The 23,099-nt window shown below is 41.8% G+C and overlaps 1 protein-coding gene across 3 annotated transcripts in view; it reads right to left on the reverse strand.

Moving 5' to 3' along the window:
* Window positions 1-1,688: 1,688 nt before the first annotated feature.
* The window catches only part of cd247 (CD247 molecule), a 166,579-nt gene continuing 145,168 nt past the window's right edge, over window positions 1,689-23,099 (reverse strand). For all 3 annotated transcript variants that reach the window (XM_038801902.1, XM_038801903.1, XM_038801904.1), the window contains exons 4-8: window positions 17,524-17,613; window positions 13,382-13,423; window positions 11,615-11,671; window positions 9,743-9,778; window positions 1,689-4,198 (exon numbers count right to left, since the gene is read on the reverse strand). In XM_038801902.1, coding sequence (XP_038657830.1) covers window positions 4,115-4,198; window positions 9,743-9,778; window positions 11,615-11,671; window positions 13,382-13,423; window positions 17,524-17,613 — 309 coding nt within the window. In that variant the 3' untranslated portion in view covers window positions 1,689-4,114. The remainder of the gene's footprint in view (window positions 4,199-9,742; window positions 9,779-11,614; window positions 11,672-13,381; window positions 13,424-17,523; window positions 17,614-23,099) is intronic.

Raw genomic sequence — 23,099 nt, forward strand, 5'->3', positions numbered from 1 at the left:
TGGCTCACACTTTCATTGAAAGTAACTATCTTAGTAAGCATCTGGAAAAGCATGGATGAGAGTTTCAGTTGAGCTAAGTGATAAATGTAAACCTTTCAAGTTATAACCAAGTGATTTTTTAGCATACAGCTAAAAGCAATGTTTCACACCTTCATTGAAATTAACTATCTTAGTAAGCAGCTGGAAAGGGAAGGATAAGGTTCAGTTGAATTTGGTGACAATTCTAGGTGTGAGGTTCTGCCAATATCAGGTAAGAGACTATCAGTCTACGAGAAACATAATTTAAAGTCAAAATCAAAGTCAAAATTATGAGCTGAGAACACAATTGAAAAATAAAACTATAGAAATGACAGGAATTAAAAGTAACACCTCTTGAAACCAAAGCATCTTTGAATATCACAAAGGAACTTTGAACATCACAAAGGAAACCATGTAATCAGAGACCTGAGAGGTGAGGTCATGTCAAAATGAATACTTAGTTGTATTAGAATGTTTATATCAAAGATACTTTTTACATTCAAAATGAAATAATAGTTACTTTACAATAAAGTCATAAAAACTTCATAACTGTTAGAAAGAGAATATAAACCCAGAGACCAGAGCAGGAAGAACCAGAACTCGGAGAGAAGTAACAAGAGAAGCAAGCAGATTCAGCTTGCAGCCAGCTCGGTCATGGGAAAGATAAGACATAGCAGCCGAGCTAAAACAGCTAATACATCTAAGGAAGACTAGAATTTAAAGAGGAGGCAAAGTCAGCTCAGAGATAGCCAGCTCTCATAGCTCAGTACATGGGATCGACAAGACATAGCAACCGAGCTAACCAGCGAATACGTCTAAAGAAGACCAGACTTTAAAGAAGATTGATTGTCAAGTTGGGCCTGAAGGTCCTTTCAACCAACCAGAAGGATCCAGAAGCAAGATCTTTTTACCTTTCTGTAAAGAAAGTGATTGCAGCTTTTAAAAGAAAAAACATAATAAAATAACTTAATTTAACTTGAAACAGTGGTTATTCCTAAGTCTACTTTACTTAGCAATGCGGGACCCAGGATCGATGTACTAAGTGGTAAGTAGATGAAATCTTCAGTGAAGGTATGGGTTATATCGGGGGATAACTTGAAAATATAGTTTGACCTGAATAGCACCCACTGAAGCCTGCATCGGAGTCAGGGAGTGAGAATCCCTGTTCACCATTTAGAATTTTGGCCCTTTTTAGTATAGGGGGAATTCTAAGAATAGTGGTGAGTTTTCAACAATAGCCTCCAGCTCCCAATATAAAAGGTTTGCTTTCTCAATCAACAAAACCAAAATCCTCCACTGGCCGTCCACCAGACAAGCACCTATTGTTATTGATGGGGTGACTTTATAAGTTGTTAATCATTTCCCATATCTCAGCAGCTACCTTTTTATCAAAAGTTCACCATCTCAAGAGCATATTATTTAAGTCTTGCCTGTTTCAGAATTTATGCTATTCAGTGGAAATACATCAATTTACATTACACATTCTGTATACAATGCTTTCGTAGCTCACAGTCAATTTACCAAAAAGCATTTTGATATTCTAACTGTTCTAAAATTTGCATTGATTTTGAAGTTATGTCAACTAATTGGAACAGCTGTTGAGCTTCACTAAAAAGGATTTCCAGATAATACTCCTTGGGAATAAAAAATCAAAGAACTATTAATATTCAAATCAACATTGTTAGCTACCCTTTTTTAATACAGGATGGTTGACAGGCATTACAGACAAAACATCTTAAATACATAAAACTGTAAAATTAACAATGACTAAAAATTATTTTAAACAACTGAAAAATGACGCAGAAAATTAATCATATCTCACTCAGTTAGGCCCACATTCAAAATAAGTTAACAAATAGCATCCTGGAGTCCCTGTTCAAACTAACAATCAGATGGGGCGTTACATTTCCTAAGAATTAACATTTTATGTTAATTTCACCATTTGTAGATGTTCAGGTTGCCCATTCATTTCCAAACAATAAATGAATCATTCTGCCTTTCTCGATCTGCCTGTGTGTTAATTTAGTTATGAATAAATCTTTGATTTGTTCATGGATATGGCTTTTCAAAGCTCTTTTTACTGAGTATTGAAAATATAATGCTAAGATTATGGTTGACGTGATCTGATTGCTGCAATTATTCATAAACAAAGGAAGCTGCTTTTAAAAACAACCAGGAACTTTCAGAATGGAAAACAGAGCATTAAAGTAATTAGTGGTAGCTGTAGTTGAGTCATCTACTCATTATGAAAATGTTGCCCTGAAGCAAAAACTGAACCTTAATTAGTAAATTAATTTTAAATCTTGATGCGACCATAATAATCGTTGAATTTTAAAGCACAGAAACATGCCGTCCAACCCATCATGTCGATACCGACTGAAAAAGACCTATCTGACCTAATCACACTTTCCACTTCTTGGTCTGTAGCCTGTAAGCCACAGCACCTCAAGTGCAAAGTGAAGTATTATTTAAATGCAATCTGGACTTCTGCCTCGACCACCCTTTCAGGCAGTGAGTTCCAGAGTCTCACTCCCTCTTGCTGAAAAACAATTTACTTCACCCTACTCTCTTCCCTCCACCTATAATAAATCTATGCCCTTGGTTATAGACCTATCTGCCGAGGGAAATAAGTCTTTCCCACTCTCTTTATTTAGGACCCTTATAATACACCTCAATTAAATCTCCCCTTAGCTTCCTCTGTTCCGAAGAAAACTGAAAGAGCTATCCAATTAGTCCCACTTCCCCGCTCTTTCCTCATAGCCTTACAAACTTTCCTTTTCAAGTAAATTTCTTTTGAAAGTCACTATTGAATATGTTCCATTGCCCTTTCAGGCAGTGTATTTCAGGTCCTCATAACTTGTGCATTAAAAGAAATGACGCGTACATGAGCTCAGTAGCCATTGCATTTCTTGTATTGAATACATGGGCAACAACTAGAACATTTGGCCAAAGATCCCATGAGTAGCAGAAAATACTGATACAATAAAGACACACAACTCTGAAAAGCACTTGGGTGATTTGAAAAGTTTTATTCTTTTTCTTGCATTTTTGAATATTCCTGATAATTTCTCAACTATTTTTAAATAAATATGTATTCATTAAAAATGCGTTGTCTATATCTTTGTTACTTTGTTAGCCAAGTTCAAAGCCAAGGTGTTGAAACAATGGATGGAATTAGAACTAATGCTTAAAGCTTTTATTGTGGCTAAATACTTATTAGGAACTCTAAATATTTATTTTTTAAATTCTCAATGCTGAAGTCATTTACTTAACACTATATTGTATTTAGCCAACTTAAAGTTTTGAGGACTTTGGATAAATTATGCTTTGCCTACCAACCCAAGTGCTTTACTTTGTCACAAGAAAAGTGAGCCTAAAATGTGCAAGGTAACATCTAAAAACCTATTCTCAGACAATTTCACTGAAAGATATACAATCTCACTGAAGTAAATGAATTCAATTACTAGCTAGAAAAATGTTTACAATTGAAAAAATCTTGTTTCTATGCATTTATAATATTTACATTGTTCTTTATCTGTATAATTGTTTTCATACTCGACCATTCCAAAAATGTCTGTTCAGATTCGGATTCAATTGATTTTTCATAAAGGGATTGAAATCCCTAATTCTGCTTTGATGTCATCTCTTTACTTTTTACACTGTTAGAAACTGTTTATCTTGTAAAACACCTGTTTACATTTAGATATATTTGTTTCTTATATTTTAATATTTTCAGTTCCAGTATAGCATAGCATTTTATTATGACCGCCTATGCAAAAATGCAACAAAAAATGTAACTTCCAAACATTCGTGTAGGCTTAGCCTATCTTTTCCACGTTACCTGAAAAGCTTCAACCAACACAATATGACCCACAGAGGCAAGTCAGCTTGCAGGTGCTGGCACAGTTATTGTAAAGTACTTTTACAATATATTTTTTTAAGATAATGTAAAAAAAAAAATTTTAAATAGGTTTTGTTGGTAAATAATATTGTTGGGAACAATTTCCAGATTAGCAATAACGTTCTGCTGGTCGAATTGAGTTAATCTGAAAGGCTTTCCACTCTTGGTTGTCCTTGCAATAACAATCTCAGAATCTCAGCGACGAGGATGTGGAGGCACGGTTGGTAATTGCTGCATTTGCAGTTGGTCATATGTGTCTTGTGTAGCTGCACTCAGTCCCTAAAAATAATTGCATTAAATTGTTAGCTGATTGGGTGTATCAAAAAGAAATACTTTCATATTAATGTCCACAATGTTCATGTCCACAGATCTCTGAAGGTTGCCACTCAAGTGGATAGAGCCATGAAGAAGGCTTATCGTGTGTTAGCGTTTATTAACAGGGGGCTTGAGTTTAAGAGCTGCGGGGTTATGCTGCAACTATATATGACCCTGGTGAGATCACATTTGGAGTATTGTGTGCAGTTCTGGCCACCTCATTATAGGAAGGATGTGGAAGCACTGGAAAGGGTGCAAAGGAGATTTACCAGGATGCTGCCTGGTTTGCAGGATAGGTATTATGAGGAAAGGTTGAGGGAGCTAGGGCTTTTCTCTTTGGAGCGGAGGAGGATGAGAGGTGACTTAATAGAGGTTTATAAGATGATGAGGGGGATAGATAGAGTGGACGTTCAGAGACTATTTCATCGGGTGGATGTAGCTGTTACAAGGGGGCATAAGTATAAGATTCAGAGTGGGAGATATAGGAGGGATATCCGAGGTAGGTTCTTTACTCAAGAGAGTGGTTAGGGTGTGCAATGGACTGCCTGCTGTGATAGTGGAGTCGCACACTTTAGGAACTTTCAAGTGGTTATTGGATAGGCACGTGGAGCACACCAGAATGACAGGGAGTGGATAGCTTGATCTTGGTTTCGGACAATGCTCGGCACAACATAGAGGGCCGAAGGGCCTGTTCTGTGCTGTACTGTTTTATGTTCTATTAAATTATTTTTCACTGCAGGGATAATCCATTGATGCCCTGTAGGAAACTCAGGCTTGCAGAGAATGTTGGTCAGAGATAACTACAGGTGTATAGCCCTGATTTTCCACCAGACAATTCCTACAGGGGCATATCACACCACCATGAGCACAGGATTACAAAACGTTACTTTGTTTAAGGAGTTTCTAATTTTAATTCTTAATATTGGGCTGGATTACAAAGTTTTCCAATTCAATTCACTGTGGAGCAAGTATGTGAAGAATGTAGTGTAAAGTGCGTAAGTCAGGAATTTGGTGAGAATCAGAATTCGGTGCAGAACGAGAAGCTGATCAATTGCTTCTAATAGATTGATTTATGTAAGCTTCCCGCAGCAAGTATTTAAAGATTTTGGCCAGTGTTGAAGTTAAATGCTTAATGCACGTTAGTCTGTAGACAAAGAAACGACTTAACAACAAACTAAAAAGCGAAATATAAATAATCTGTCAAGAAATAGCAGAGCATGTTGTGTGTCTGTGGTAGTTTGTGGACAGCAAGACTGTCCCAAGTGAACATGTCTGCAGCAGATGTCTCTATCTCTAATCTGCAGCTCCAGCTCAACACATACAGAACAGTCGGCAAGAGATCAGGTTTGGCGATTGCCAGGAGCTAATTTGAAGAATAGAACCTTAAAGGGTTATAAACCCTGGATTATTACCCGAGACACATGCAAATTGGCATTGAGGCAAGTATATTGGGGAGGCGAACACCTGATTTAAGGAGTGGTGTGAGAAAGAATATTTCCATTTCATGGGACGCTGGCACCAGTACTGGGACAGTAAGGGAGCACTATGCTGGGTTCCACTTGCAACAGGCTGGCACCAGAGTCCAAACAAAAAGAATAGATTAGGCAGGTGCAAGGATTTAAACTAGTAAATGTGCCGGGGGTGGGGCTTGGGCAAAGGTGTTAGAGACAGCACAAATAATTGTTCAAAACCAATCAAAAGTGTAAAGAGTAGAGTAACCTTGGAAATTTATGTTTTAGGCACTACAGTTAAAAGAAAAACTAACTGATGTAAACTGTTTAAACCAGAAGAGACAAATCAGAAATAGAGGTGAAACAAAACATTAGAACAGAAGCACAAGTTAGGGTATATGGCCCAAGTAAACATTCTTGTACAAATATTTGGCCAAAAGGAACACACTGAGTGAATTGCAGTTGCAAGGACTATATTATTCATGCAAAACAGTAAGATCCTAGTATATTTTGTTTCCAACCATAAGGTCTATGGGGAAGGCAGGATAAACAAGCTGGGGGTGAGTAGCCTTGGTGATTAAGGATGAAAATATTTCAAGTAAGAGGATCTATCAAGTGATAAGCAAACAGAGGAGACTGGACAATATTAAGAAATTGAAAGGGATTTAACACTGTAATGGGAGTTGTTTATAGGCCCCGTGGTAGCTGCTGTAAATTAATAGATTGTGTAAATACAGACATTACACGAACGTATAGTCACGGCTAAGTGGTTTTAATGGGAGATGTAACTCATACAGACTGAATAAACAATAGCACATGACAGAAAAATGGTGAGTTTTGTGTGTGTCTGGGATAGCTTTCTGTAACAATAAGGGGCAGGCTAAATTAGATTTTGCATTGAGTCACATTTAATTAATAGCCTAATAGTGCATGAACATTTGTCTAATAGTAAACAGAACATGGTGGGGCTCAACATAGTTTTTGAAAGGGAGAAACACAAAACAGTTACTAAGGGCGCTATCTACCAGCCTCCCAGTGGCAGTGTTTAACACTGGTTTCCACAACCGTGGAGCAGGCATACAGCACTTGGGGGGAAGGAGGGTGTCCCAGGTAATTGGGGCCTCTGGACAGGCTGTTTCTCCCAATGCCACCTGGGCACTGTGGCCCTGCCAACCTGGCACCCTTGCAGTGTCACCTGGGCACCCTGGTGATGGCAAACTGGGCAGAGCCAAGGTACCCAGAAGGCATCTTGCTCAGGACGGAGATTGGGCGGTGGGGTGTGGAGGACTCTCAGAGTCCCTAATTAGTATATTGGGCATTGCGGGAGTCCAGAGGCCGGGAAATCAGGGTGTCATCTCCTGCACTGACGGAGCCTTAAGTGTAGCCTTGCCGAGGCCCAGTTAATAATGGGGTCGTTCTTGGTGTTCCAAGCACCTTGCTAAATACACCCAAAACGGGGCTTTTTTTTTCCATTCGATCTCTCTCACTCTAAAGGTGCGATCCAATGGCTATGCTGTGCCTAAAAAGCAGCTTGCCACGGCATAGCCGATGAAAGGTGTGGGGTGCCCTGCATGAGTGTTGGGGCAGTGCCGGAGGGACCAGGGAACCTCCCGTACTGCATTCTGGGGGTGGGTCGGGGGTCGCTTCAGGTGCCTCAGAGATCAGGGTGCCATTTTTAAATGGTGTCCCGATCTCTTGCTACACCGGAGAGTTCTGGTGAATGGAGCTCTCCAGTACACATGTGCGGCCTCGGCTGTGCAATCCCCACTGAGGGTCTGTATACAATGCGATTCGCATTCTGCAGACATGTATTTCATGGTGCTACGAGCGTCAGGGAACACGTGGCTAAACGCACTTGCTGTGGGACTCTGTTCCTAATTAGTTGAATTGAGCCCTAAGGTACAGGTGAGGTGACTTTCATGGAATGTGACTGACACTCCACGGACAATGGGCAAATCCAAAACAGGTTAAATGACAAGATAACAGATGTTTTAAATCAGAACCAGTTCATTCCTGAAGAGACAGGTGCTCTATCTGCAAAAGAAAACACAGCCATGGCAACTAAAGATAAAGAGACAACATAAAACTAAAAAAGCATGCAAAAGTACAAAAGCAAAGCGTAGACCCTGACCAATTGAAAAGACACAAAGAACAGGAAAGGATGAAACCACATATTGAGCTATAAAAAGAGTATAATATAAAAACCTTGCAATGGATACCAAAATCAACACAAAAATATTTTAGTGATGTTCAAAAGATAATTTCTTGAAAATTGATGTGATATTTTCAATAAAAATATGGTAATGGTGGACACACTGAATAATTAGATGGTGGACACACTGAATAATTACTTTGCATCGATATTAACAGTTGAAAAAGAGGTCAGCGTACCAGACATTCAAAAAAAAATCCAAGATTGAATCAGATATTAAACAAAATTAATGTAAACTAACAATAATGTAGGAAATAATGGGCTGCATTTAACAAAACGGTGTACTTCTCACACCTGCCTCGGAAAGAAAGTTGATCGGCAGCGGCCAATAAGCCCGCCACGCAACCATAACATGCTGGAGAGGGACTAAACTAGCTAAGAGTGGGACTTCTGCCCCTCATTGGGAAGAAGTCCCGCCTTTGAGAGCTGTGGTCGGAAGCTCTTGCATTCCTGGCAGCCCCAGGGCTCCGTAGTGGCCGCTGGCAGGACTACAGGAAAGAGTGTAATGATAACTGCAGATCAGTAAGTCCTGGGCTTTTAGTGTGGGGATGGATCCGAGACCCCAGGGATCTGGGTTTTGGAAGGCAGATGGTGATGGTGGGGATGTTCCTGATGCATACCCCTCCCCAAATGAGATGTCCCCTTTCCTGCCGTTTTTCATCAAAGCCACAAAAAACAGCCTGCACGTTCCCGCCCATGCCAACTGCATTATGGTGTGGGCAACATAAGCCCGTGAATAGGCAAATTAATCTTTGATTAATCATGTAAATATAGTAGGCAGATGACCAATTTTGGCACTAACTCATTAGTGTATTCTGGGGGTCAGTTTGGGGGTGGGCAAGAGATCGTGGGCTAGCCGCATAATATATTATGAGGCCACCCACCATGCAACTGAAATCACATCCAGCAGGGGGCTGTAGAATCCAGCCCAAATGCCAGGTACAGATGGTTTCCATCCCAGAGTTTTAAAGGAAGTGAGGAAATTGCAGATGTCCTAATTATACCAAAGTTTCATTGATTTAGGAAATGTTACTTTAGGTTGGAAAATTGTGCATGTCACTCTCCTTTTTTCAGAAAGGCGAGAGAGAAATCAGTAAAATATAGACCAGTTGGCCTAACATCTGATATTCGGTAATTACTAACATACACAATGAAGGATAGGTAGGGTAACTGACCGCCTTGAAAATGTTCAGTTCATCAAAATGAACCAGTATGGATATGTGCAAAATGGTTGATGCCTGCCAAAACTGATTAAATATTGTGAAGAGGTGACTGAAGGAGTGAAGCAGGAGAGTGTCCATGTGCATTAGTTATATGTATTTCCAGAAGGCATGTGAGAAAGTCCCTCATACAGACATGGCTGAAGTTGTAACTCATGAAATTGGTTATTGAAGATCCAAAGAAACTTGGAAACCAGCTACATGGGTCATCATTTATTGTGCCTGTTCATGATATTTTTTATCATAAAGGCTAATAGAATACTGGCATCTAGAGGACTGGAATAAAAGGAGGTGGAAGTCCTGTTTCAGCTATTGCAACGTCCTGCTTAGACCATATCTAAAGTACTGTGAGCAATTCCGAGCACCATATATTAGAAATAATATATTGAATGAGGTTAAAGACATTGGGAGTTGCAATGTTCGAGAGAAATTTGAAAATGAGAATTTTTAAATTGAGGTATCGCTTAACCAGGAACCAGTGTAGCACAAGGGTGATTGATGAATGGGGCACAGTGCATGTTAGTTAAGTTTCCACTAGGTGGAAGATGAGAGGGCAGCCTAATGGCTTATTTATCAATTGTATGTCTTCTTCTGAAGGCAGCAACTCTATTAATTTATTTCCTACCTGGTAAATATCATTCCCTCCTTTGCCTCTTCGCTTCTGTTCAGGAAGAAAAACATACAAATTATTCCTAAAGTGCATATTTATCAGTTTCACGGCTAAATCTCTGCTAAATTTCACATGAACACACTTGAGGATAGATTGTCCAAAGTTTTTGCTCACATGTGACAACTTGCATCTTATGAACATCTACCAGAAAATCAGAATGAGGTACAGACAAGGTCCTTGAATAATTTACCCTTTGTGGTTTTCACTGAATCCTAAAAGCGCAGAAAGCCGTTCTACCCATAATGTCTGCATCGGGTCTCCAAATGAGCAATTCACATAGTGCCTTTTTCTATAGGTCCTCCATATTTTTCCTTTTCAGATAACAGTCTGAAAGATGTTTCTGCAGATGTGCCATAGAGAGCATCCTCTCCGGCTGCATCACAGCTTGGTATGGCAACTGTTCGGTCCAAGATCGCAAGAAACTGCAGAGTGTGGTGAACTCGGCCCAAAGCATCACACAAGCTTGCCACCCTCACATTGATTCTGTCTACACCTCCCGCTGCCTCAGGAAGGCAGACAGCATTATCAGAGACCCCTCCCACCCAGGCATTGCCTTCTTCCAGACCCTTCCATCAGGCAGCAGGTACAGAAGTCCGAAGACCCACACATCCAGACATAGAGGAACAGTTTCTTTCCCACAGCTACAAGACTCAACGACTGCCCCTCAGACTGATCTGTTCCCTGTAAGAACACTACTCACGATGCCCTATGCTGCTCGTGCTCATGTATTTTCTTTGTTTGGCCCCTTGTTCCATACTGTCACCAATCACTGTTTGTCGATGTACCATTTGTCAATGTACTCTGTTGCTTATTCTTTTTGTCTACTCTGTACGTACTGGGGCTGGTTTAGCTCACAAGGCTAAATCGCTGGCTTACCAAGCAGGCCAGCAGCACGGTTCGATTCCCGTACCAGCCTCCCCGGACAGGCGCCGGAATGTGGCGACTAGGGGCTTTTCACAGTAACTTCATTGAAGCCTACTCGTGACAATAAGCGATTTTCATTTCATTTCATTCATTTCATTTCATTTCATTACTGTGTACATTCTCCGGTCGCAAAAAAATACTTTTCACTGTATTTCGGTACATGTGACAATAAATCAAATCAAATCAGTCTAATTTATTTTTTATTGCACCCGTCACACTCTTGTTCCCTTTCCTTTCTATTCTTTATTCTTATTTCTTAGTCCACGCCATGCCTGCCTGTTAAGCTTTTCAGTTGTATTGTTGCATTTTCTCTTATCATCTTTCCCAGCATCCACAATTAATTTGAAAGCATCCTATCAATATTATAGGAAGCAAGCAGTCTGCTGAGATTATTGGTGCATGGAGGCACAATTTGTGGTCCTGGCCTTGCTAGACCTGCTATCTAGCTTTCAAGACTGAACATCTCTTATCTGGGATTTCTTGGTGTTGAAAGATCTGCTAACTGAAATAAATTAATAGTGACATAAATAATGAAGTAGTATGTGTGCATATCATACAAAAACGACACTATCTGCACTGGAGGCAGTGATCTGTACACATTTGCACTGGAGATGTAGGCTGTGCAATATTTATTCAGTTGGTAACATAAGCTGAACAAATTAAAACTGTCTTTGTCACTAAAATAATTTCTTCTTCCCTCCAAACTCAATCCTTCTGCTTTGATGGGAATGCAACTTATTTATTTTGTAATACGCAAATGCATTGATAGTGAGAAAGACAGAATTAGACATGGTAAATAGCTTTTAACGTGATGGACTAAGTGACCATATAATTTATAATTGGTCATAATTATTTACAGGAAGTTACTATAATCTATGCATGAATCAGTACTTCTGATCATACCTGCTGAGTTGGTTTGAGTTCACCATAAGGCTCACTTCTGTTCTTGGGATTCAGTTTCTGCAAACAAAATAAATTTTGACCCTCCGGTTAAAATGCAGATCAATTACAAATGAATGTACCTGTCAATGCAATTCTACCTCGAAGGACAAAGGCAGCAGATGCGCTGGAATACTGCCATCTGAGTTTCCCTCCAAGCCACACCATCCTGACTTGGGACTATAACTCAGTTCCGTCAGTGTCGTTGGGTCAAAACCTTGGAACTCCCTTCCGAACAGCACTGTGAGTGTACCGACTGTCTGCATCGGTTCAAGAAGGTGGCTCACCACCACTTTCTTAAGGGAAATTAGGGATGGGCAATAAATGCTGGTACTGGCCTAGCAAGTGACACCCACATCCCATGAAAGGATTTTTAAAAACACACGTTAAGAGATGTGCAAAACAAGTGCAAGCTCATTTTGTTCTATTGAATGCCAATTGTTTTACATGGCATCTTCTTCAAACATGATCAAGAATTACAATGTAGATGGTCATTGGTATAGCTGTACTAATCTATGACACCTGGTGGATGATGCACACAGCTGATTGACTTGAGAGCTGACAGGGAATTGTGCTACAGGGATCATTAGGGTATTTTGAATGGGGCAGGTGAATAGGGGTGGAGGGGTGATTAGATTAAAATTTCAAAAATCTACCCAACTCTTTCAGGCCTCAAATATACCCACTTGCAGTTTTGATAGTGAAGGGTTCAGGGACACGGGCAGCTCACAAGATGATCCAGATATGCTAATGAGACTGCATGCTTCAAATTTTGACCCTTATGTCTGCAGAGTGGGTTTCACAGGGTTTGGAAAACCCAGCAGCTAAAGTGAGGTGAGAAGAACCAGCTCCATCAGAAATGAGCACGGAATGTAGAACAGGAGTGCATCCCCAAACTCACTTTCCTTCCCTGTGATCGACCTCCCAACCCACATTCAAATCATACTTCCCCATTTCAATCAATGATTCCCACTTCTCCCCTCCCCAGCTGTAGCCTTCCATCTAATGTCTTCCCACCTGTCAGCCAGCCAAACTCTCAATGTGGTTGGACGCCAGCCGGAAAACAGAGAGAGAAAAAAATTCAGTAGGACCAACATTACTCCTATTTCAAAGATTTCCCAGCCATCATTACGCCCCATAATTCTCAGAATGAGATTTGAATTAAGTTCCACAACTTGCAATATTCTGCACATGCCCCTCGGGGGTAGGTGATGATGAATAGGTTTTACATCAGAATCAAAACATACTTTTGATCACATCCTTCACACTTCAGTGGTATAGGGGTATTGTAACTGAAGTAGTATTCCGGAGACCCAGGGTAATACCATGACGACCCACATGGCAGATAGTAAAATTCGAATTGAATAAAATCTGGAATTAAAAGTCTAACAAAGACCATGAAACCAATGTCGTAAAAAGCCACCTGGTTCACTAATGCACTTTAGTTGACTCTTAAATGCCCCCTCAAGGGGCAGTAAATGCTGCCCCAGAGTAACAAATATTTGGGATCGGGAGTCCAGCCAACAGATTCTGCTCCTTCCCACGTTAGTCACAATCCAGCAGAATATCTTCATTACAAGTCAGTTGGTAGATGATTCAACTTTGTGCCAGCTAAATACTAAGAGTTAAAAGTGTGTGCTATTATTATGTTGTTTTACTAGGGAGGGACTAGTTTAGACAGTAAAGATTCTGCAGCATGCATAGTCATTTCTTAAATTCCGAACTACTTACGGAGTAGGTGTCATTATGAGCCGCATCATCTCTCCTTTGGTTCTGTTAAGAGAAAAATAAATAAATGTTATATATTTAACAATGTTTTGCGCAGTTAATACATTGCGTACAGAAAATGAGACTGTTGACTCCCTGGCTACCTTAAGGGATACTGCAGCACTTGCATGTTTCTGGTAGCATGCCCCATTTATATGTATATCAGCATCCTAGGACTGCAATTTGCTATTATTGGTTGGAAATGGTCAGAGCGTGCACTAGGGGTGATAGAACCAAAATGGTGCCCTGCAAAGGTAAGTTTGTAATTTTGCCCTATTCAAAGATCCACCCTCCACATTAATGACCAACTCCTGCATTTACATTGCTGTCAAATGGGACAGTCCGATATCGGCCTGGCCTACTACTGTGAATAACATCAGAATACCTGTTTGGCTCCTCGCAGCTCATAAAAGCCATGAGACATGGAAAGCAATGCTTTGGGTGGACTGCTGTAGGTAAAATCAGACTATTTTGCACCATTGGGACTACATAATCCTTTAATCTGGAACAGGAATTGGACCAGCCAACATCCAGTTTTAACAAAGATGTGATAGGTGAGCAACCAATCACTCACGGGAAACAGGTTGATTATTTAAATATTATAATGAGGTACATAGAACATAGAACAGTACAGCACAGAACAGGCCCTTCGGCCCTCGATGTTGTGCCGAGCAATGATCACCCTACTCAAACCCATGTATCCACCTATACCCGTAACCCAACAACCCCCCCCAACCCCACTTAACCTTACTTTTAAGGACACTACGGGCAATTTAGCATGGCCAATCCACCTAACCCGCACATCTTTGGACTGTGGGAGGAAACCGGAGCACCCGGAGGAAACCCACGCACACACGGGGAGGACGTGCAGACTCCGCACAGACAGTGACCCAGCCGGGAACCGAACCTGGGACCCTGGAGCTGTGAAGCATTTATGCTAACCACCGTGCTACTGTGCTGCCCCTGCTACCGTGCTGCCCCACAGGTATGTGCCTTCACTTTACCAGTCAATCTACCAGAGGCAGCCAGGTTTTTCGGGAATCTCAGCATCTCAAAGCAGGTGACAGGGTCTGAATCCATGAAGTAAATGACTTCATAGTGCTGCTTTTGGGTCAGAGCAAGAGTGTTTACTGGATTAGTTTGTTCGCTGCCCTACCAACGCTACCATCAAAACCACCATGGGACCCTCCCCCACTTCCCACAATCAGGACTCCCCCAATACAACTATTGCTGATCAGCCCTGCAAAGAAGACTTAATGCTCGAAAGGCCTAGGGCCTGTCAACCTGGCTGCTTGAGAGCAAGAATTTCATTTACAGGAACCGTGGAATGATACATTCAGGAAATACACTCTTCCTCGTTTCCCAAACCCTTCCCCCTAACACTAAACAGCTCAGCTTCAGGCTAAAGTAACCTGCTTTCCCCAGATGTGAGGTACACACACCGCTCTCTCCCCGCATTCCACTGTGGTTTATGGTTAGATGGGGGTTAGGTGTGCACAACTTAGTATTGATTTTTGTGTATAATGTCTGTTCTTTCTACATTTTCCGCTCTTGACATACTCAAATAGGTAAACACTGAATTACTCAAGAATTTACTAATGAAAAGACAGCTGAAAGTAAGAAACAGTGACACTGCCCCATTAGTCACCGAAACCAATATTTTAAAATTGATTTACATGCATATCTTTTGTCTTGTTAACTAGAACACGCTGGGAGAAATTAAATTTTCAATTTGCATTTTCCGTATTATCCGTCATCTCATGTGGGACTGAGCAAAAATCTGCTGTTCTTTCTTTCAAGGGCAAGAATCTATTTCCAGATCCATTGTCCTTCACTTACTGCTGACTTCACCTCCTTTTCTAATTTCATCTTTTGCCAATCTCCTCTGACCTTCCCATCTGATAATTCAAACAATCCATCCTCAGCTTCATCCACGTTCACGCCAGCTCAATGAATGCATGCTCAGTACAAATGCTGAACTATTCTGCTGCCTTTGCTTCCACAACACTCTTCAGCCTCTCTGCTTCATCTGGATCCTCTCTTTGGCCTGTAACACTCTCCGTCTTTTTATCGAGAACTGTCAGTGTGATAATCAACCGCTTGTCAATTCCATCATGCAATTGCTCTGGTCTTTTTTCCTCTGAACTTTGGCAAGGATATCTATTCCCCATTGCTTTCCAGTGCCTGTCACTGAAAGTAGATAAATGTGATGATCCAACCACTGTATATATGTGTGCTTGCAGTAGGGGGATGTATGGCCGTACCTGTATTACAGGTTTCTATAGCCCCTACCGGCTAGCTCCGCCCACAGGGAGCTGTATTAATATTCGTAAGTTTCACTGAGATGCCATTCTACAGCTGCCGCCGGAGGAATAGCATCTCACTGTAATAAAGCCTCTCTTGTACTTCACTCGAGTCTTTGTGTACAATTGTTAGCGCCACAATACCTTTGAAAACTGGATGATGATATCCCTTGTGGAGTAACTGATCTGAAGTCACATAGATAAATATTGTCTACTGAGCAAACATAGTAGATGGTTCCTAGTATGCTCTGGAGGAACAAAGGAACAGTGCTTTCTTTTCCAGCAGTTCAATATCTCCATACAAATAAGAACTACCTGTGAATCACTCTAAATCTTTTTTTCTGAATAATGGAGCAATTGTTGTTATGGAATAAAACCCCTTTGCACTGGCCCTGTCAAAAGCCGTGGTTATCTATTATTTGGAGGCATTCATGTTTAGTGGGTTACATATGGCCAGTACCTTGGCCTGAAATTCTTGCATGTTATAGAATCTTAATGGGCTAAAACAAGACCTGGAAGCTCAAAATAACCAGATCTTTCTCTTCAAAAGGGACTACAGAGATTATCATTAAGTCCTTTGCTGGAATCTTGTGAAGGATTTGTTTCACAACGCAGCTGGAAACCTGGGAATCTACAATGGTATATATCAGAACTGCATGTTATCCTCTGCAGTCACCTGAGCTCTCCAGCAACTGGATATCTTACTAGGAAACAATGTCATTAATATGCTACTAATTGAATCAGCACAATATTTCATCTAATTTACTCTCGGAGAGGCTGTTTTGTGCTTTGCAGCAGTTTCAGAACTCGCTGACATGCAAATATACTGTGAATATGAACATTTATGTTGTACACGATTTGAAAGTTCAGGGAAATGTTGCAATGGAATTATTTTGAAAATATTCAGTAGCACAGTGGGTAGCACTGTTGCTTCACAGCACCAGGGTCCCCATTTCGATTCCCGGCTTGGGTCACTATCTGTGCGAAGTCTGCATGTTCTCTTCGTGTCTGCATCGGTTTCCTCCGGGTGCTTCGGTTTCCTCCCACAAGTCCCGAAAGATGTGCTATTAGGTAATTTGGACATTCTAAATTCTCCCTCTGTGTACCTGAACAGGAGCCGGAATATGGCAACTCGGGGATTTTCACAGTCACTTCATTGCAGTGTTAATATAAGCCTACTTGTGACACTAAGATTACTATTAATATATTCAACCTTTTCAGCTTGCCAAATAACTTGCTGTAATTATGCAAAGGTTCCTAAAATGCCTTCTAGATATTTTAGAAAATTCACATATATAGAAATTTGAACACCCATCCTCTTCTACCTCCCAATGAGTACTGATTGTAGTGTTGCTGTGGTCCAGTTAATTCAGGGAGTTAGCATAGCCTTGGCGGCATGTGCTTTTACATGCATGCTGTGGTCTGGAGCTAGGGATATTGATGGTTGAGGTTCCAACATACTTTCCATCACGTGGCTGACCAATAATTTCTCCCATTCTTATCGCTTGCTATTAGTGTGTGATCGAAAAATCTGCAAGTTGACACTTAACATGGCCAAATAGGTCCTGGGGTGGAAGTTGAGCCCGGAGATTCTGGCTCCAAGGCAGCAAAGCTACCCATTGTGCCACAGGAACCCCTTAGTACTGTTTGTGCAAATAACAATTATAGATAACCCTAAGCATCCCAGAAATTGTTATCTCAACATTTAGCAAGATTGCTTTTAATTTTCCAGTTGTAAAATTGTTGTTTGCCTGTCTTTGGAATCGATTATTGCTTTACAAAAGATAGGTTAAAACAACATACCCTTTTTGCTCCAATTCCAGCCTCTGTGTCTTGGTTCCTGTTCTTCAACCTGAGGTGCGAATAGTCATCTTGATCTTTCTTCTGCAAGGGCTGCAAAAATGATAGAAGTTCTGATTACCCTGACAAATTCTCCCAACTATAATAAAATCTATTTCTCGGAGGTTCAGATCAATCATGTTAACCATCTAAATATTATCCTCGGGCTTGTTACTCCATTAAAATTTGATAAATAAACCGAAGAGTATTTTTGTTTCAAATTGAGCAATGACTGAGAGAAGCTGACTTCTAATGCCAGTGTTCTGTCAAATGACGTCTACTAAACTTTCAGCAGATCTCCTGTTGAAAATTTTTATAAACCATGTTTGACACTACACTGGCATTAGAAGTCAGCTTCTCCACTCTCTGTTTTTCGGCAGATTACTTGGATCTGTGTGTGTCAGTGGTTTGCCATAGGGTGTTGCTATCTTTACTTGCTCTAAATATGGCAGTCAATAAGGTTGCCCTTCTTTTATCTAGATATTGATATTATATTGCTTTCAGAGTCGCCAGGTATAAAATGATACCGCCACAAGGTTCAACCGGGTATCGATCAAAGAGCCAAACAACCAGTTAGTTAGTTCAAGATCAATGGTACTTTATTTACACAAGATTAACTTACACATGCAACATTAACATTACGAGCTAAACTACACCTAACAGCTATGACAACCTGTACTTAACTTCAGGCACCTGGCTTAGGTCAGAGGAATAGTGCCCTTTATTCAAATCGGGAGAATGTGCAAACTCCACATGGACAGTTACCCAGGGCCGGGATTCAAACCCGGGTCCTCAGCACCGTAGTCCCAGTATTAACCACTGCGCCACATGCCACCCCTAGGGATCCTATCCTGACAAGGTACCAAATGGGTACCAAAAAGTGACAATTCTCCAGCTTGGAAGCTGGGATTTTAGACCTCTGTCCTAGCATGTGTGTTGAGTTGACCACTAGCTGTAATGTACCACTAGCTGTCTCCAGTGCCTTTGTCTTTCCCAAGCTGGGCCCATGGCAGTAGATATTTTGTGACCCACAGCTGTGACCTGGTTGGTAAACATCAAGGCATGTCCAGACAATGTGCATAAGATGGCATTTTGTGAGTTAAGCAAGTTCAACATCAACATTACTGCTCTCTTAGAGACCAGACTGGCTGACACTAGATCAAATAATGAAGCCAATTATTCCTTCTACTTCCATGGCAAAAGTGCAGGTGATCATCGTAAACATGGAATAGGCATTACTGTCAACAACATACAAGACCATAAGACATAGGAGCAGAATTAGGCCACTTGGCCCATCGAGTCTGCTCTGCCATTCAATTATGGCTGATATTTTCTCATCCCCATTCTCCTGCCTTCTCCCCATAACCCCTGATCCCCTTATTAATCAAGAACCTATCTATCTCTGTCTTAAAGACACTCAGTGAATTGACCTCCACAGCCTTCTGTGGCAAAGAGTTCCACAGATTCATCACCCTTTGGCTGAAGAAATTCCTCCTCATCTCTGTTTTAAAGGATCGTAGCTTTAATCTGAGATGGTGTCCTCTTGTTCTAATTTTTCCTACAACTGGAAACATCCATCCACATCCACTCTATCCAGGCCTCGCAGTATCCTGTACATTTCAATAAGATCCCCTCTCATCCTTCTAAACTCCAACAAGTACAGATCCAGAGTCCTCAACCGTTCCTCATACGACAAGTTCTTCATTCCAGGGATCATTCTTGTGAACCTCCTCTAGACCCTTTCCAAGGCCAGCACATCCTTCCTTAGATATGGGGAAATTCCTCCTTCCAAAGTGCATAACCTCACACTTTTCCACATTGTATTTCATTCGCCACTTCATTGCCCACTTTCCTAGCTTGTCCAAGTCCTTCTGCAGCCCCCTTGCTTCCTCAATACTACCTGTCCCTCTACAGATCTTTGTATCATCTGCAAACCTTGCAACAGTGCCTTCAGTACCTTCTTCCAGATCATTAATGTATATTGTAAAAAGTTGTGGTCCCAGCACAGATCCCTGAGGCACACCACTAGTCACCGGCTGCAATCCTGAAAAATACCCCTTTATCCCCACACTTTGCCTTTTGCCAGTCAGCCAATCCTCTATTCATGCCAGGATCTTACCCTGAACACCATGAGCTCTTAACCTATTTAACAGTCTCCTAAGCGGCACCTTGTCAAAGGCTTTCTAAATAAGTCACGTCCACTTGTTCTCCTTTGTCTCACTTCCTTGTTACCTCCTCAAAGAACTCTAATAGATTTGTCAGACATGACTTCCCTTTGACAAAGCCGTGCTGACTCAGTCCTATTTTACCATGCACTTCCAAGTACTCCGCGATCTCATCTTTAATAACAGACTCTAAAATCTTACCAATGACCGAAGTCAGGCTAACCGGCCTATAATTTCCCATCTTCTGCCTCCCTCCCTTCTTAAACAGTAGTGTTACATTAGCCACTTTCCAGTCCCCTGGGACACTTCCTGCCTCCAGTGATTCCTGAAATATCATCACCAATGCCTCCACAATTTCCTCAGTTATCTCTTTTAGGACCCTGGGGTGTAGTCCATCCGGTCCAGGTGACTTATCCACCTTCAGACCTTTCAGTTACCACAGAACCTTCTCCTTAGTAATGGTCACTGCACTCACCTTTGCCCCCTGGTTCTCCTGGAGCTCTGGCATCCCACTGGTTTCTTCCACCGTGAAAACTGATACAAAGTAAATATTCAGTTTGTCTGCCATTTCTTTGTTTCCTATTATTACTTCTCCAGCCCCATTTTCTAGTGGTCCAATGTCTATTTTTGCCTCTCTCTTACCTTTTATTTAATGAAAAAATCTCTTCTTATCTTCCTTTATATTACTAGCTAGCTTGCACTCGTACTTCATCTTCTCCCCCCTTATTGCTTTTTTAGTTGTCCTCTGCTCGCTTTTAAAGGCTTCCCAATCCTCTATTTCCCACTAATCCTTGCCACTCTGTGTGCTTTTTCTTTAGCTTTTCTGCTGTCGACATCCCTCATCAGCCATGGCTGCCTTGTCCTCCCCTTAGTATGTTTCCTCCTCCTTGGGGTGAATTTCTGTTGTGCCTCCCTAATAACCCCCAAAAACTCCTGCCATTGCTGTTCCACTGTCTTCCCTGCTCGGCTCCTTTTCCAATCAACTCTGGCCGGCTCCTCCCTCGTGTCTTTGTAGTTACCCTTATTTAATTGTAATACCGTTACATCTGATTGCAGCTTCTGCCTCTCAAACTGCAGGTTAAATTCTATCATATTGTGGTCACTGCTCCCTAAGGGTTCCTTCACCTTTAGTTCCCTAATCAAGTCTGCCTTATTACACATCACCAAATCCAGAATTGCCTGTTCCTTAGTGAGCTCTGTCACAATCTCTTAGACATTCCACAAATTCCATTTCTTGGGATCCACTACCAACCTGATTTTCCCAGTCCACCTGCATATTGAAGTCCCCCATGATTATTGCAATATTGCCATTTTTACATGCATTTCCTATCTCCTGATTTATTTTCTGCCCCAGGAGACAGGACTGCTGCTAGGGGGCCTGTACATAACTCCCATCAGGATCTTTTTACATTTGCGATTCCTCAACTCTACCCACAGAGATTCTATGTCTTCTGATCCTATATCGCTCCTTGCTATCAATTTAACTTCATTTCTTATGAACAATGCAACTCCGCCCCCTTTGCCCATCTGCCTGTCATTTCGATAGGACATATATCCTTGGATATTTAGATCCCAGCCCTATCCCCTTGCAACCACGTCTCTGTGGTGCCCACACCATCGTACTGGCCAATTTCAATGAGCGCAACAAGCTCATTTACCTTGTTCTGTATACTGCGCGCATTTAGGTACAACACCCTCAATCCTGCATTGGCCACCTCCCTTTTCACACTCTCTTCAGTCACTGTACCCTGTACTGTGGCCCTTTTTGATTTTTGACTATGGTTTCACTGCCTTACACTTTCCCCCTTACTGCTTTCTGTTTCTGGCCCCATTTTACTTCCCTCCGACTTCCTGCATCGGTTCCCATCCTCCTGCCACATTAGTTTAAACCCTCCCCAACAGCTCTAGCAAGCACCCACCCAGGACATCGGTTCCACTCCTGTCCAGGTGCAGACCATCCAGTTTGTACTGGTCCCACCTCCCCCAGAACCGGTCCCAATGCCCCAGGAATTTGAATCCCTCCCTCTTGCACCATCTCTCGAGCCATGCATTCATCCTATCTATCCTGACATTACTACTCTGACTAGCTCGTGGCACTGGTAGCAATCCTGAGATTACTACCTTTGAGGTCCTACTTTTTAGTTTAACTCCTAACTCCCTGAATTCAGCTTGTAGGACCTCGTCCCTTTTTCGCGTATGTGCACCACGACAGCTGGCTGTTCTCCACCCCCCCCCCCCCCCCCCCTCCCCCAGAATGTCCTGCAGCCGCTCCGAGACATCCTTGACCCTTGCACCAGGAAGGCAACATACCATCCTGGAGTCTCAATTACGTCCGCAGAACCACCTGTCTATTCCCCTTACGATTGAGTCCCCTACCACTATAGCCCTACCATTCTTCTTCCTGCCCTCCTGCGCAAAGAGCCAGCCACGGTGCCATGAACCTGGCTGCTGCTGCCTTCCCCTGGTGAGCCAACTCCCTCAACAGTATCCAAAGCGGTATATCTGTTTTGCAGGGAGATAACCGCAGGGGGCACCTGCACTGCCTTCCTACTCTTGCTCCTTCTTTTGGTCACCCATTTTCTATCTCCCTATATTGATGTAGGTATCTGGGATGCCTGTCGTAATCTCTAAATGCCTCCTATCTCTTTGTCTATCAGGTGTAGGTTTCGTCACCATCATCTGCACTTATCCACCAACCTTCTATTGCAATGGTGAAATCAAAGATTGCTTCTCCAGCACGCTAGATGATGTTCTGGAATATCTCCCACATGGAGAAAAGTTATTTGTCCTGGGACATTTTAGCGTAAGAGTTGGATCAGACTGAGTTTCATGGCAAAGGTCCCTCAGTCACCATGGTGTTGGCAAGATAAACGGAAACAGACGTGGCTATTGAACTTTGTGCACAATGTAGATTTTGTGTTGCTAACAGGTGTCATGATGAAATCCTAGATCTGGTCACTGGCACCAACTTGATCTGATAATCACAACAGAAGTCTGATCTGTCCAGCATTCTTCACACACTTATCACAGTTCAAACTGTGATACTGATCATTTGTCAGCAGCATTACTGAAAGTGCAATCACAAAAAATACACAAGTCTAAGCACAATAGCGTTTCACATATCAACATTCCATACTCAAGCGAAGACGATAAATGTCAGAAGCTCTTGGGCAATCCCTTTCTCCTGAGGGCTCACCAGGTAACTCTGATGAAGCATGGAACTGTGCAGTCAATCATCATTGAATCTGCAATAACCACGTTTGACAAAGGAAGAAACAGGAACAAAGATTGGTTTAAGACTCGCCTTGCAGAAATTACTACTGTTCTTGAAGCAAAGACGGCAATTCACCTGGCTTGCAATATGCCTCCTAATCA

This window comes from Scyliorhinus canicula, chromosome 7 (genome assembly GCF_902713615.1).
Source record: "Scyliorhinus canicula chromosome 7, sScyCan1.1, whole genome shotgun sequence".
Lineage (NCBI taxonomy): Eukaryota > Metazoa > Chordata > Chondrichthyes > Carcharhiniformes > Scyliorhinidae > Scyliorhinus > Scyliorhinus canicula.